This window comes from Prinia subflava, chromosome 3 (assembly GCF_021018805.1).
Source record: "Prinia subflava isolate CZ2003 ecotype Zambia chromosome 3, Cam_Psub_1.2, whole genome shotgun sequence".
Taxonomy (NCBI): Eukaryota; Metazoa; Chordata; class Aves; order Passeriformes; family Cisticolidae; genus Prinia; species Prinia subflava.
The window spans coordinates 79,804,010-79,821,593 of record NC_086249.1 but is presented as its reverse complement, the minus strand read 5'-3'; the positions used below and the strand labels follow the sequence as shown (position 1 = coordinate 79,821,593).

At 39.3% G+C, this 17,584-nt stretch overlaps 1 protein-coding gene across 1 annotated transcript in view; it reads right to left on the bottom strand.

Annotated features, from left to right (window-relative positions):
* The window catches only part of LOC134548661 (pinopsin-like), a 74,136-nt gene that overhangs the window by 17,273 nt on the left and 39,279 nt on the right, over positions 1–17,584 (bottom strand). Inside the window, exon 3 of the mRNA XM_063393555.1 lies at positions 4,333–4,566. Within this exon, the coding sequence (XP_063249625.1) occupies positions 4,333–4,566 (234 nt within the window). The remainder of the gene's footprint in view (positions 1–4,332; positions 4,567–17,584) is intronic.

Sequence of the window (17,584 nt, the reverse complement as noted above, 5' to 3'; positions counted from 1 at the left end):
CTGTCCTTCTGGGTCTGAAGTTTTGTGCTCTCACACAGCTAGAATATCTTAGCTTTCCAAATGTGAAAACGAGCAACTTACACACACATTCCTCCAGCTTTAAAAATAAGCCATTACATTTTGTTTGAAATACTGAAAAATTCAAAATACCCCATGAAACACGACTGAAAATATAGCTGTTATAACAGCCAGTGGAGGAATGTGAAGGTTGTTTTTTTTTAATCACGATCGTGTGTATCTCCCTTTCCCAAAGCTCATATACATTTCTCCCTGTTCAGTGCAAAAGGTAAGATCAAGAAGGACTGAAAAGGGTTGCTAGAAAAGTGTGTATTCAAAGAACAAGTTATTATTAGTAGTAATTATTATTATTGTTACTATGGACAGAAAGACTCTTTGTTATTCATCTGGCAGCTGGGAAATTCCATGAAGGCCCTGGAAGATGGGCTGGCCCGAGCAACAAGCCCCTCACTCTGTAAGAGGAGGTGGCATAACTCCCTGGGGACAGCCACAGCAGAGGCACCTGGGAGGTTCTGATGTGTGATGCTGGGCTCAGGTCCCATTGTACTTTCTAAATACATCATTATCATTATTATTTAAATCTCTTCAGGAAAAAATAAAATCTTTGACTTGGCTTAGTTTTATCATTCTTTCTCCTTGATTTCTCCCTTACCCATCATCCTCCATTACATGATAAATCTGGAATGGTCACAGTAGTAATGACTTTCAAGTAAGTGTGCATATTCTTTTGAGCATCACTTCTCAAGATCCTTGGGGAAAATGACCGGGTCACCTATTCTTTTAAAAAGTGCAATGATTTTAATATAAGAAGACAGACACTAGAAATCAAATCACTAATCAGGGCCTTATATTCACATTTAATACATCCCTTTCCACACAATCTCCCTCCTTATTTTGCTCAGAGGCACTTTCTGACAGCAGAATTAGCACATTATTGATCACATAGTTTGGGTGGGCTTTTTCTGCAACTGAAATATGCAGCAGAGTATTAGATGTGCTAGCCTAAGTTTCAGTAATACAGGGGGATGTAGTTGTACTACTTGAGCAATACAGAATGTGAAAGAAATTAGTTTAAAGCTTCTGGTAAGCAAGGCTATTTTGCTTCAGCAAAGATTGTGTAAAAGACTTGTAATCTGATCAGTAGTTTTCAAACACTTGGTTCTCTAGATCAATAAATGATACAGGTTTAAACTTGACTTAAATTTGGCTGTCAATAGCAATGCAGCAAATCTCTATTTTCTCCTAGTGCCATCTTCAAATTATGTGAACGAGCGAGTGGAGGTTCGCTCAATCTCACTATGATCTCATCCATAACCACACCTTCTTGAACAGTCATGATTAGTATCTTGATTTCTATGTTAATAAAAAATGAATTTCTGGTGTGTAAAACAAGGTTAATCTATGAAGCTGCAGCACCATCAGGCTGTCCACCTAATAATCCCTGTTTCTTAGTGCAGAATGTCCTAAAGCACAGTAATACCAGCCAGAAAGCACTTCCATGTTGGGGCTCCTGTGCTGTTCTGTGGAACACACAACAGCAGGATTCTCCCAGCAATCACCTCCTCTGCAGCAAACCCACAGCTACAGGGAAACTCCACATCTCCTGGGTGAATGCTTAATACTTGCTCGCATGTAACATGTGAAAGGCAGGTAGTTGGAGCTGTCACTAAAAATCTGTTTGGGATGGTGGATGGGTAGAAGTTTGAACAATGGGAATTTGACCGGGATGTGTGATGGGAATAAAAGACACGGAGAGGTAGGAGAAGATGGAACAAAATCTGCATAACTACATTAACTATATAACTATAAATGACTGATACACACTGACCTTGCCCAGCTACTTGGCTATGTGCTGCCTTTTTGGGACCTAACCTTTGGGGAAGGCACACACAGTCATATTGCCAAGAGCCAAAAGAGCCTTCCATAAAGAGAGAAGAGGGGAAAATGGAATCTCCTCTACTGTCTCCTCCAGCTTCACCTCAGCATGATTTGGTCTCAGCCTCTGTGCTTCAGTTTTGTCAGTGAATCTTGATGTCTGCCTGGCATGAGTCCAGTAACAGTCCAGCTTAAATAGTGCATCTCTCTCCTCCTGGAGGACAGCACAGGAAGAAGGACAGCAGCACGCCTCATGCCATCACATCTGAGGGAGTTCCTGCAGCTGGAAAGAAATTCACTGTTTTCCTCAGTGATTTACCACCTCAGGTCAGTGTGGTAGGCAATGGCAAAGACAAAACTCTTTCTCTGGATTTCCAAGACCATGAAAGTGACTCAGGGACTGCTTGAGAGTTAAAGATGTGCTCTGTAGGATGAGTTTTAAAGCTGACTCAGGAGTTGATGGTTCTCTGCACAGATTTATGACACACAATACTCTGCACAGATTTATGACAGCTGGAAGCTAACACCACAGCTGCAGTCAACCAACACAGTTTTCCAATCTTCAGGGCATTTCCCAGAGCAAAAAGACTTACACACAGAGAGTTAAAAATTATGCACTATATTCTGTGTATTTATAAGCTGTAGTAGTAAATATCCTACTGTGGTACCTCACATCTGCAGAGAACTGTGAAAAATTCAGGCCAGATAATTTCTGTGTTGGGAAGCACCAGCCTTCCATGACAATTCTCAGCTAAGCATGAAGACCAGGAAAGCTGAGTGCCAGGAAGATTAACAACTTCTTTTCCTGAGGTGTTAAATTTACAAGTGTGAGAACAACTACAGAGGTGCCAAGAACACCAGTGATGCACTGAATGGGGGTGTTACTATTGTTCCTCTTCTGAAAGGAGGAGGCACATTTCTCAGTGTCACTTAAAGCCAATTATTTCCACTGCTAAACCACAGTGGCACAGCAGAGAAGAGCTGCAGGTTAATGTCGCACAATAACTATCATTTTGATTTGAGAAGTAAAAAGTATCTATCCCAAATCTGACCAAGCTCCTCCCCTTCAGGGTGGCTCATCACATCTCCATGTGTAAAGACAATGACAAAATGTGTCTGCTATCAATATTATATAACCTACTCCAGTGATCACAGCACAATCAGATTATCTCTCAGTCAAGGACTTCAGCCAAAATGTTCAGAGAATAAAGAAGCAAGACAGATGCTGTTGTTGAGAAGTTTTCATAAGAATCATAAAAGGTGAGGGGGAAAAGTTATTGGTTTTCTTCAGCATTAACACTTTTCAAATGGAGTGTTCTATTTGCTCCAATGTCAGCTCAAACTAGACTTTGCAAATGAAGCCCTGGTCTTGGGAAAGGCAATAGAACTTTTTCTTTCTGATTTCAGGGAGGTTTCACAGCTTGCTTGAGATTTTTCCCTCAGATTCCAAGAGTAGATTCTTTTGTTGTTTAAGAAATTTTGGTTAGATAAAGCAGGCCAGGAATGATCTCAGGCTGTGACAAAAGTTGAATATATTTGGCTGATACATTTAACTCTTCCCTTGTCTCAGCTCCATAATAATATAATGCTGCTGTTGATAAATACTAAGGGTGGGCTCCAGCATACACTGAGCAAGAAGAGATAAAGGGTGTTTCTGTGCTTTGTAATAGTGTAATGGACATATAATAAAGAAAGAAAACTGAGAACAACCTCTAACACATAATCTAATAAAATAATTCATAAACTATGCATATTTTTCAGATTTTCCACTGCAAAACACTTTCAAAACTTCCAGATCTGCCATTATCAAACTCTAGAGTCAGAATTGTAAACACAGAAACATTAGGAGGTTCACTTTTGAGTACTGAAAATTACATTTCTAGGAATGATGGACCTGAACTGGATGTAGGCATTTTAGAATATGCCTTGGTGCTCATGAGACAAAATTCATTATATATTTTGGCATGTAGCTGAACTGTGAATTTAATAGTAAGTATGTAGATGTCCACAAAAACAGTAACAGTGATATTTAGTTTCAAGGGGATCTATCATGAAAATGGTATTTACAAATGGTCTCATTTATTTTGTTTTCAAGATCATGAAATCCCTTTGTCTTCTTGTCCATTTCCTCCCCCATTCCTCAACCTCACCAAATGTTCTTGTAAATACTTTTGGCAACTAACTCTGAAGGATACAATTTAATACCCAGTCTGCCCTCAGAAAAACACAAGAAATTTCAGTAAGCAAGCATTTTTTTGTTCTTCCTATCTACCAACATGCTGTTGTTTGCAAACACTTCCACCCTAAGACTCTAGTAGTATTTTTTAGACAAGCTTTCAATGTCCTTAAAGATACATCTGTAAGACTGGCAGTCACAATGGTCAAGAATGTCTGAAGGACCCTGAAGAAAATACAGTTTAAAAATAATGTACATCTTACCTGCTTATTCATAAGTATGTAGATAATGGGATTGCAAACAGTGCTGCTTTTTGCTAGGATGGAAGGTATGACGCTTGTAACTGGAGTCACAACACCCGGCTTGCCAAACGTCACAAGTAGTGCTATAACCCCGTATGGAATCCAGCACACCAGGTAGCAGATAACTGTAGTGATCACCATGAACAGGACGTGGAATTCCCTCTTGCGAGCAGCACTCTTGTGGATTTTCCCAACCTAGGGAAAGGTTTAAAAAGAGAGAAAATTTAACAAGCAGAGCTGTTGGATTGACTACATGAACAACCTGGGACTATTGGTCTTGGATCAGCAATAACAATCAACACTGTAGCTCCAGAAGCAAAACAAATGCAAACCCCAAAGTGATTTAATGCAGGGAAAAGACTTTCATCATCTCTGTTAGGCACAAGGGGAAGCTCTGCAGAGACCGCGCTGCATGCCAGCATAAACCAGAGCCCCGGTGGAGGTTGGAGCAAACGTAGAAAGGTGAAAAAGCAAATTAACAGACATTAGGTCATCTGCAGTTGCTTTTAGGGTATGGAACCTTCTGTAAATGTACCAGGTTTTCATTCAAATTATGCCGGAACACAGAACTTGCTTGAGATGAAGAAGCTTTATATAGCACATCTGAACCACCAGAAGTATTTTCTGTTAAGGGTGTGGAAAAAGCAGAACAACACTGGGACTGTGCTTAATATCTCTGTCCTTGGTTTTTTTCAACACTAGATAAAGCCTCAGCTGGCCTGGCTAGTGTTAGCCATGGTCATACTTGGAGTGGGACACCAGAGAAGCCTTGCTGAATACCTTGATGAAGTTTTAAGTGGCAGGATTTGTTCCTGCCACTCAATGGATGATTTCTTCCAGGTACTTACCCATTTTGATAAAAGGGTTTCACTACTGATAATGATCAGAAACAGGTTTTTGTGCTCTTAAAAGAGTGTGCTGAATGATGTTTCATTGTGGTTCGTTGGGTTTTTGGGGAAATGGAGTAGAATTGGCTAATCAGGAAAAGCAGATGTAAATGAGCAGTTTCAAAGGGATGGTACAAGAGTCTCTCTTGTTACCATGAATTTGCCAGTTACAGTGTGGGGGCAAATATGCTGTGGAAGTGTTTATAATCTATGCTTCAAAATATACTCTCCTTTAACCTGTTCTGGATTGAAGCATCATGCCCTTTGGGAGTCTAGAACTCTAAGATAAAGCTTTACGTTAAAATAACAGCCAACTTTAATTTTTAAGACATAGTGTGAATACATTTTTCTGCAGACAACCACAGAATGCTCTTCCAGTGTTTGGGCAGCTGAGTGCATTGGTGGTAAGAGTGAGGAACAAGCTCATTCCCTAAAAATCAAAAGCAAACTCTGCAAGGAGGTTAATTTTGGAGACTCTCTCTCCTCTGACTCTGGATAGAGACTCAGCACACTAGTCTCCTGAAGTTATAGCTGATTCCTCAGCTTTACCCCTGAATGTGTTTAGCAAACCCAGATATGCCAGCCGGACTTCAGGAACTATTCAAATGTTTAAACGATATTGATTGAGCCTTACACTCAGCCAAATCTAATTTATGTCCACTTTAAGGTCTTTCTGCGTCTTGAATGCAGCACTTGAGAGTACACTGCACCCAGGGGAATTAAGCCCACGTAAAACTACAAACATAAATAAGCAAAAAAGCAGCTCTGTGTAACAGAGCACATCCAACTTTACTTAATCAAATAATAATAATTAAAAAAATTAAATCAATAGGTTTAAACTGATGCAGGTAAACGAATAGAGCACAGTTAAAGTTGGAAGTCACCAACCGTCCCAGTCAAATGTCATTTGCTGTTGCCTGAGACATACCTTATGCATGCCAAGGAAATAGTCAGAGCTTTTTCTACCTCTTTGTAGTGTGGGACTTTTTGCATAATGTATGTGTTTATGTATCAGATTGTCAGTTAAACACATATATAGTGACTGTATAAGGTATATGTGAAGGCAAAGTAATATGGTTACAGTTCCTTTTTAGTTCATTATGACTCTAGGCTTCTAGAGTGCTTGCTTCTATCTGGAATTTCAGTGGAAATGTTCCTGTAAATAAAACACACACTAAGTCTGTCAGCCCAAAATTAATAAGTATTTTTCTGACTGCTTTTTAATGATTTTGTGCAAAGAGGCAATAAAAAATAAAGTCTATCTTTTCTGAGAAGACTTGGGACTACTTTTTTTATAAGACTGCAACCTGTTTATTTTATAATTACTTTAGCTTGAGAAAAGGATTAATAATAGATAGTGGTCCAATCCTGTATTGCTTATTTGAACTAAATTTTTCATGGCTAATGGGAAATTTCTGTGACTGATGAATCCAGGATTCCATGTGAGCTGCAGCTGTGCTACAAATTAAATATTAACCAAGCAATGCAAAGCCCTGTTAGCCATGGCATCCACATCTGAAGATCTTCAATAAACACAGAAAGATCAGGCAACATGTTCATGCTGTGTTTAGATATGTTTCTTAAAGACAAGAATTTACCATCTGCACAGACAAAATAGAGACCGTAAATAAAGGAAGGAAAGATGTCAAAATGACTTGTAGACATAGAGTGGCTGTGGATATGATTTTGGCATGTATCCTTCCACACCTTTAGGTCATTTTGTAGGAAGGGAAGTTTTGAAATCATGTACTGTATTTGTCCTCACAGTCTTGGTTTCATTGCCTTTGCAGTTTTGCAGCCTACCTTTAGAAGGTGTTATGTTTAAATATTGTCTGTTTATAGGTACTGGAAGGCCTCCAGCAAAATATAACTCAGGTTCATGTAACCTACAGAAAGATTACACTTCTAGAGGTGAAAAAGCAGTAGACATTTTAACATTAAAATAATTCTACTTGTTATTTTAAAACTACTGGACAATTTAACACAATTGCTACACTGTATTTTTAGTAGGCAAATGGAAATGCCTCCCTGGATATCCAGCTGGTAGAAGAACATCAGATAGTGATGAGAAAAAATAGACTGAAATAATATTCTAGAACAGCTGAGCTTGTAAATCTCTGTCTAAATATGAACATACAGAGTATATATAATTAAATTTAAAATACTTAGAAGATCTAAACCACATTTTAAAATGGCACAAGAAATACTGTCCCATTGGGATCCGATTGTACCTACGTAGGATGGCTGGAAAAAACTTCTCAGCCGTAAACTCAGCTGTTTTCTCTGGGACAAAGATCATCTGCCAAATTTAGCAGTACAAAGTTTGAGAAACCACTCTATTTAAAGCAAAGAAAGTTAGGGGATGGTTTGTTGAGTGGTTTTTAATGAGGAAATTGTGTTTCTCCCCTACGTTCATCCTGGGAAGCAGCAGAAATGTTTTGGTTTTCAGAACTCAGCTGGGGGCAGCGACAGGCAAGCTTGGCTAATCTCCGGCACTGAGCCTAACAGTGGCACAATTCCCTCTGGTCTGGGTTGGCCCTGCAGCCGTGCTGCATCTCACCTGTACCCAACGCTTTTTCAAGTCAATCTGACACAAATACACCACTACTGACATCACTAGGGCAGCATGCTGAGCATGTGCGCTGGGTGTGACAGGCCACAGAGTGGGGGAGAAGCCAGGGTGGTGTTCAGTGAAGAGGCTGGCATGGTAAAAGTGTCCTCAGAAGGAGCCCGAGGGACTCAATGATTGATCAACCTCAAAAGCTGCACCCATAGCTGACAAGATGTAGCAGATACATCTCTCACCAAGTGATGGGCTGCATTGCTATTCCATGTTTTGGAAAAGATGAAACTGGGGAGCTCTAAGGAGAGCATAGGAAATTTCAACAGCACTGACAGAGGTTGTAAACCAAAGACAAGGGGACATGGAGGGGATTAGTAAAAAGAGATGCAAACAGCTTTTGCTGTAACTGTGGAGATCGTTGGGTTGGAGATTCAAGAAAAGGATTCAAAATATCTGCTGTGACAGGAACTCTGAGAGGAGAGAGAAAAGCCTTTAAACTGCATGCAGGCAAATGTGTGGGCCTTTCACAACAAGGACCCAGAGAAAAGGTATGACCTAGAGGAAGCTTGACTTTCTCTAAGGAGAACAAGTCTGTCCTTTCCTTAAAAAGAAAAGACAATGGGTCTGTCCTGGCAGAAAACAAGTAAACATTCCAAACATATAAACACTGTTGTACAGTGGTATGGGAGATAATAATAGGACTGTAGGAAAGGATTTTAAGGTAACAGGTTGTGGCTACCCAATTTAGGCATTGCGGGTGTCAGTCCAGACCTCATTGCTGTCCAAGTCAACTGGAAAAGTCAGCCTGTTCCTAGAGGGAGCAGCCAGATGGCAACCACAGCTGAGTCCATGGGTTTTTGTCAGGCCAAACACTGGAGCCTTCCAGCCCAGACAAAAGAAGAGAGCAGCTACCTGCCTCTGGGCAGGGATTTGCTGCTTTAAGTATGTTTTTAGCCATCAAACAGCTGCATATGGAGAGGAGCCCAGAGCAGCACCTTGCCCAGGGGGCCAGCCCTGTCCCCTCCTGTGCTCCAGAGCCAAAAGTTTGACCTACTGCAGCCCCTTGCTCAGCTCTCTCTGGATTTATCTGGGTATATATCTGGGTATTTATCTGGGACTTATGGGACCAAGGGAATACTGGTGGCACTTCATCTACTCAGGAAAGACCTAAAGGATTTTGTGCATAGTGGTTGTGAAGTAACAGTGAGGTCCACAGTGCCAGAGGCACATATGCAGTCAGTCCATCATATTCATCCATGGACAAGCTGGGTTTTTTATATACGTAAGGCAAGGGAGCTAGGCCATAGCTATTAATAGCTATTAGCTATTAAGAAGGGGAAGCTTTAATAATGATGATCTAACCTGACAGTTTTGAATTCCCCTGTGTTTTCTTTTTCACATTTACCCTAGTCTCTCCTCCTTAATGTAACTATGACCTTTTCTCATAAAGCATTTCCTTCATATTTTAGCTGGACCCATTTTCAGCTGTGAACGTCTTGAAAGGTTATGAGGAATATATGGCATCCCATCCATCTAACCACTAGATAGAGAGGCTATGCACCATCTAGAGCCACTTCAAACAAGGGACATGTAGATCATAACATCTCAGAAATCAGGGGTCCTGTTTGTAAGTTTTGTCCTTCAAGTCACTTTCTCTTTCTCCAGCCATTTATTAAGATGGAAAATTGTATCACTAGCTATACCCTGTGCACCTAAATAGTGGATGCTGTAAACATCCTTTATGTAGCTTGCTCTGAACAAGCAATATGGAAACAGGACACAAAGTGCTTTTTTCATCACAGCTAATGCATCATTCCTGGATCTGTATTTGTACATCTTACAGTCATATAACCACATTTAATTCACTACTTCAGAACTGCACAGTGAAAAAAAGGCTATTTATGAGCAGCAGTGTCTGTTGCCACCAGCATCTTTCAGTATCAGCTATAAGTGCTTGTTTTGACATGATCAAGTATTCGACAGTAACTACCAAAACCAGACACAAGTAAAATATTCATAAATATCTGAGGGAAGTCTGCCAATCCTTCAACATTTAGTCTACTACGGCTTCTTGAAATGAACACAAGGTATCTTAGACTTTCTATGCAAAAGCTGCAGTAGAGGAAAAAGCTAGAAAAAGATCATTCTTCTTCCATCATGAACCAGTCAAGTAAGACAGTCCTCTCTGTTGCACTTCTAAAAACAGAAAATCAGATACAGCCTCCATTTATTGGTATGAATAAACCTCTACTAAACCTTGCAAGCAAATTAAGCAGTGACTGAAATGTCATCTGTGAAGAGCTTCCTCCTCTCCCATCTTTATGGATTCTGTCCTAAGGCAGAACAAGGAAAAAAAGGAGGGAAAAAACCCCCCACACCTCCAAAGCATGTAAAGCTCTAAATAGCTGTAGGAAACATACTTTCCAATTAATCCATTTCTCAGTGTGAGCTACCCCAGAACCGGTACTGTACTGATTAATAATAAGGGGAATTAAATACTTTGTTGTTTAAAATAGGCAGTTCTGGAAAAGAGAGCTCACTGGCTTAAAAAAAAAATGTCTCCTTTGTTAGCAGTTAGGTGGCTAAGTTCAAAATGAGTGAACAGTGAAGAGATGTATTGTCCTGTGGAAATGGAGAGTGAACAGAAACATCTGTTTTGGGTCATCTTAGAATTAAATGGGCCTTGACTCTACAAAGCATTTACACTTATATATTCAGTGAGCAAACTGAGATTTAAGCATGCACACGAGCATTTTGCTCAGCTGGGGCCACATAATGAGTTCATAGCAACAAATACACAATGCAGATGCCATAAAACCACACAAGGGGCCATAAAGCTAATTATTTTATGTCACTGTTAAGTGTAGGAATTTAAGTCCATAGGAAGGATATTTTATCACCTAAATATTGGTTTTATGGTAAATTTTTGTTATTGAAATGTGAATTAGCTGCCTTAATGCCTCAAGGTGAAGTGATGCTTTAAATACAAAATTCATGGCTTTGTACGTTGCCCTTAAAGAGTAACTGCTATTGGTGCTAAAATCAGAAAAGTTTTATTATGGACTTAAGGAACATTATAATCCTCTTAGATGCAGGATTTTTTTTTTCACTGCTAAAGGGCTTTTAGCAGCAATTTGACTAACACTGAACACCTTTCCGTATATTAAACAAGGAGCCCACGGTGTCACTCTCGTCATTGATAATTCGTGTTTTATCCTGACCTTCTTTATTCTCTGTGTATTTTCTAGCACCCGTGTGCATGAGAAGATTAAAGGTGATTATGCCCACTATCATTTGGGTTGCATTAACAGTTTGGTTTTAGAAAGAGAAGTCCATTAGATTCACTTACAAGGATGATCAAAGTCCAACTCCTGCCCTTGCACAGGGCAGCTCAGATAATCACGCCATGTGACTGACAGCATTGTCCAAACACTAAGCTTTGGAAATTCAACAAGTCCAAGTTCCAGGTGCTGCACATGGGTTGGGGAAATCCCAAAAATTACTGCAGACTGGGAAAATTCACTGGGACCATCCCTGCAGAAAAGGAACTCAGGTTCTCACAGATGAAAGGCTGGGCATGAGCCGGCAATGTGCACTCTCAGCCCAGAAGCCCATCCTGGGCTGCATCAAAAGAGGAATGCACAGCAGGCTGAGGGAAGTGATTTTCCTCCTCAACCCTGCCCTCATGAGAGCCCACCTGGAGCGCTGCATCCAGCCCTGGAGTCCTTAACACAAGGAAGGTGTGAACCTGTATTATCATATTACTACATGTGTTGCTGCTCTGCAACACAGCTTGCTATTATAAAGGTGGAAGGTGCTGAGAATACTTTCAGAAAATCAAGGCAGTAATTTAGTTTGACATTCCTCTTCTTGAAAAGCTAGCCAACAAATTATATTTTTAACCAATAATTTAATAGCCATTTTCTGGTTTATTTTAGGGTTTTTGTTGTTGTTTTAAAAACTTTTGTGATGGCTTTGACTGACTGAACAGCCCAGCTGACAATAAAAGAAAGGAAAAATGAAAAAAACCAGTAAAGCTGACTTTGATGTATTTTGCATTGAAGAATTTCTGAAGCAGGAAGGGAAAATGTCAGACCTTAATTCCTTCTTGGTTTCTGTGTTCTTTCTTCCAGAGCAAAATGTAGAATGTGTATATGCAACATCACTGATAAAGTTGAATTCTTCAACAACAGATGAACTGACAGGTGGAAAATTTCTTTCCAGGTTTCTTTCTAGGCTACTTTATGCTAAACAACATGCTACCATCTACATAGAAAACTGACTGCACACTTTCCTGCACCTAAAGGAAAGATGTTTTCAATCAATGACAAAAAATAACATTTTGAAATATGTTTATACATATATTTGTTTTTATGCAAAAACATATACACACCACACACTACATATCTTACAAATATATATACACACATTATATATTTCCATAATTATGTGTACCAGATTCATCCAAGTTTGGAGACGAAAGTTAGAAAAAGCAAGTTATGATGTAAGTATTACTCACCACTCTCTTTACCTCATGAGTTAAATCAACCACAACCTTTTCTGCTCTAAATATCAATATTTTCTCTGAATCTGGGGCGTGAATTAAAAAAAAAAAAAGTGTTAGGGTAATGTTTTCCCTGAAAATGGAGCTTGGCTATTCCCCTAGGTCCATTTTTGCAGGTATGCAAGCTCCCACTCACATTTAAAACTACTTTTCACCAGGCTGACATATGTGGGTGAGAACTCGAGCTTTGCTTTCCTCTGGATTGGTGGCTGCCCTCCTTACAGTGAAATCTGAGGATAAAACCTCTCAGGCATGATCAGTCTTTCAGTGCCTAACCACTAATACCCTTTCTCTTGGGAAGAGGGTGGACTATCCCACACTTCACTGAGGCATCCACTCCCACTTTCCTGAAAATTTCTACTGACATAAAGCAAGGAATCATTAAGGACGTATGGGTATGCCCTTGACATGTAGCTATTTATATTTAAATAAGCCTAATAGATATGCTTGGATCTGCTTGTCAATCCTATAGACCTTACAAAGAATATAAATACAAAGTGTTTTCAAAGCTCTTATCTAATTGACATCCTTAAAAATATATGAATTATGCCAAAACAGCCTGAAAATGTTCTCCTCCAGATTCTTTTCCTCTTATACATCCTGAGAAGTCTGTAAGTCTTCAGTTCTTCTCTCAGCAGAACCCTTGATACCATCCTGACTTTAAATCCCACTCTACAGCATATCATCCTTTTTTCAACTCAGAATGACAAACTGGACATAGAAATTAATGTAAACAGCTAAGTTAGAGAAATTAAATTTAACCAATAAGACTGAAGCTTGGGTGTACACACTTTTTTTCCTTCGGAGAGGTGTACTCAGGATTGTGTTGCACCTGAAGAAGTTAGGTCTCTCTAACCCTCGCTCTGATAGGCAAGATGGTAAGTAGGGGAAGTTGGCTTAGTGAGTTGTACATAGCCTGGTGTTCATAAACATTTATTTATCTTTGCACACAGAAAAGGAAGATAAACTCCTTTTCTGTAGCTTGTGGATTACAGACAGCCCTTTATAAATTATATCAAATCAGTGGCTACTGGAAATAACCTGGAGCACCACGTACTTTGGCTGATTTTTACATCTACCTAGACTAAGTACAGTTAATGAAAACCAAACCAAAAACAACCCAACAACAAAATTCCTTTCTCTTGTTAAAATTTTCATTCGTGCCCCTACAAAAAAAATTTTAAAAAAAGTTCAATTGGAGTTGGGGTATTCATAGTATTAGACCAAAATTTGACATTGCAAGGTGAAGACATCATAAAAGATTCTAAGAAAAAGATCAGGGAACAGGGAAGGAAAGAATAGAGAATTAGACATGGAATAAGTAACTTCCATTCTCTAGTGTATATTTGGCCCTTTCTAGTGATTTGTCCACAGAGGTTTTTCTAGTCTAGTGCTACAGGCTCTGCCTTTTGTGATGCTGCCCTTCCCAGTGGAACTTGCAGCCTTTTGGAAGAACCATCACAGCCTCAGTCTGGGAACATCTACTCTGCCTACCCCTCTAATGCTGCCTTAAGGATCACCTCAAAGCAGCATTCCTCTTCACATCAGGGCCCACCAAGATAGGGAAGGTAGTGGGCTTGTTCAACCTCTCAGTCAGAATGAACACTCTGTCAGAAATGTTCTTTAAAGAGGGGGGCAGCATGTTCACTGTGGGCAGCCAGACATTGCTTCACATAGAAACAAGACGTAGGAAACTGGGCGTGGGAGTGACTTCTCCAAGCCTGCAGCACTTGGGATCATCATGCCTTCAGAAATTAGATACTGGATCTATTTGCAGAGATCCATAAATTTCATTTTTAGGAACCTTTTAAAGGATATTTAAGATATGCCATACCCAAAACTGACAGAAGAAAACACGGTGTAAATAATGGAAAAGGCTTTGAAGGTGTCAGATACAGCATAAGGCAGCTGGTGGGCAGCAATATGGCATGGAAAGGAATGCCTTAGAGATACAAGCCCAGTCTAGAAGAATTGACCAGAGTTTATCCATGCCCAGAACTCTGAGACATGCAAGATCCAGCATTTATATGTTCTGACCATAGCTTTGTGATATGCAGTATGACATGTAAAACACAATATGACTCCTACATAATACAGAAAAGATAGGCAATTGTGTCTTAAATACTATTCCTTGTTAGAATTTTGAACAAAACTAACAAAAATAAGATGCTTTCTTGTATAGCTCAAAACATTGTAATTTTCCAAATGCTTACAACTCAAATGGATGAGCTTGTTGAGAGACTTCAAATTTCTACCCCTGTATCCTCTCTGATGGAAGATTGTTGATCTGTGGAAGCAATGATGCTTGAAAACTTGTAAGTTCTAGACACATATGGCTGAGGGAGGGATATAAATTCCATTTCCTCTTTATTTCAGCTCTAAGCTTTATGGCCTAAAGTGGAACCGTGTAGATGTCTCCCCTGCAGAGTCAGCATCATTAGAAAACAGAGCAAAGGAGTATAAAAAACCAGATATATGTATGGGACTTTTTTAGTGAAATGTCTCTGAATTATATCTTTACCAGCATGTTGTTATACTCCAGATTAAACCATTTTTTTCCTTTGTCTATCTTCTCAAGTTGGACATAATATTTGAAAAGGAAAGGAAGTACGTATCTTCTAATGCAACAGAAACACTGAAATATGCATCCCAAAGTATAATAAGCATGCCATAAAATATTCTCTAAGTGAAAACAAATGCCAAGTGTGACAGAGTCAGCAAAGTTTGGGGTTATAGCTTTTGTTACATATTCACAAACCTGGCATTCTGAAAGTTTATATTACTTTGTCAGATGCACATTAAAATAAATAGCAGCTGGCGGAGACAAAGGACTGAATTTCTCTTCTTTCTTACCATTTCATTTTCACGTTATCATAAACTATTCTAGTACTGTACATTTCTTGTTACTGTGATGAAGTGGTTCTACTATCTTTGCAAATAAATATTAGGGATTCCATGAATTTTAATGCATTTACAGCCAGAGGGCTGGAAGGATTCTCCAGAGATTTGGTGTTGTCCATCATTCCCCCTTCCCCCGTACGCACTAAATGCAGGACAAATACTCCTTAATCAGCCTGAGAGTTACTGTCTAACAGAAAGCTATTTCATACCCCTGAACAACCTTCTCCACGACTTCAATACTTACATCCTCACAAACCTTTTAGTAACCTCTGATCTAGACCTTCACTTCTAGAAAATGTTTCTTTGTGTCTTTCCATTACTGTAAGGGTAGCAAGCACAATGAGTCACAACAGCTTCTCTTCTGTAGCAGTGTTTTTACATTTGAAAACTGCTCACATATCTGTTCTCAAAATGTGCATATCTTGGTTTAACAAAACCAAGCAGACAGAACAGCTCACAATCAAGGTCAGGTTTTCCACACCTCTGCTCACCTGTCCCACAATAAGATCTATTCTGTTTGCAAAAGTGTTGTGTTCCCAAACCCACACATTGTGTGGGACCCACTATTCAAGTTAGATGCTTTAGACTGTCCTGATTCCCAGCCTGTGCTTATTCATCTTGTATGATTTCCTGTTGGGCAAAACCCTGCACTTGCATTGCCCAATCCTGATGTTCACAGAGTGTTAATTATAGATCAATATCATCAACGAGAGTGCTGAAAGCACTTGACAGATCTCTAAGAAATGGGCACCTTAAAGAGAGTCCTCTAGGACAGTATTTTCCTAGTTGCTAATGGCATGTCATGTGCAATGAACTTGAGTTGCATCACAACTAGTTTCCCTTTTATCCTCTAGACCAGATTACCTGTCAAAATGTGAGTACTGTTGATTCTGGCCAACTTTTGGGCGACTCATGTTGGCAGTTCCGATTTAGAATATTCAACCACAAAGATTTCAAACTCTATTTAGAGTACTGAGAGAAAGAAAAAACTTTTTAAAACACCTTCTACCTCCTGTTTGCTGTTGCCAAACTATGATTTAATGGGGTGTCCATTGAAAGGAGGTAACTGGAAACAAATCTCCTTGGGTGGTGTTTCTACAGTAAATGGCTGGACTGACAGATAGAAAATAGTGTTTTTCTCTTATGAATCCTACTAAGTATTAGTAGGCCACTACTAAGCCTACTGATGCTGAGTAAATGTTAAAATTGCCCATAGCACAGAGCATTCATCTGGGAAGTGGGGATCTACTGAGTATTTCCTGCTGACTTTGCAACAGGCTACCAATGGTCTTCACTGAAATGAAACTCACCAAGCTTGCTTAAAGCCAGGACAGTGATTTTTATAGAGTCACCACCATCACTTAGGGATGAAGTGGCAGTTTTATAGCACTAATAGTCCAGCTGGCATCCTACTGGCATTTCTAGGAGAAAGCCAGGCATTTGTAAAAGTGATGAGCTGTGTTAACTTCACCAGACTTAGATAAATGCTTGTCATTTCTCTGCAGAAAGAGCACAGTACAGATAGTGCTGACACACAATTGTAAAGTATCCTGATGCTGAATTATACTGTTGATAGGGAAGAGAAATAGATTACACATTAAAAATAAAATGTGCAACTTTGCAAAACGTGGTTAGTTGGCAAGCTCGATTTAGTTTTTATATATGAACTGTAATCATGCATGAAGTAAAACACATCTTCCTCATAAGCATACCTACTTTGGAAGAAAATGGCGAAAAACACCAATAGCCCATCAGGTTATATTAGCTTTGATACTACTAATTCTTTTGAATCCTGACAACCCTGAGCCTGACTATTATTATAGCAAAGAAACGTTTCCGTAAGAAAAAGACCAAAATAACCTCTTAGAAGATGACTGGGATACAAGATACATGAATTTGAAACTTTACTTCTAAATAATACTGTTTTTCCCTGAAACTGTTGAAGGGAAATAGTACAGCAAACACAACTATATTGTTGTTACTCTGCTGCTGTACAAAAGGTAGTATTTTTGTAAATGATTTCTTCAGGTAGCACAGATTTCTGGGTTATAGGGGAACACAGTGAATAACACAGTACTGATGACAACTGAAAACAATCAATACAGATTCCAAATTTTGCATCCAAGCAGAAGAATCACTATCACTCTGTAATGGTTCATTTGAGCTACTTGCCGTGTACTCTCACATACTCCAAGGGGACAGACAAAGGTGCAGTAGAAGAATGTTACAAATTAAAACTACATGATGTCTATTCTTTATATATATATATATATATATATTTATTTTTTTTTTTGTGGT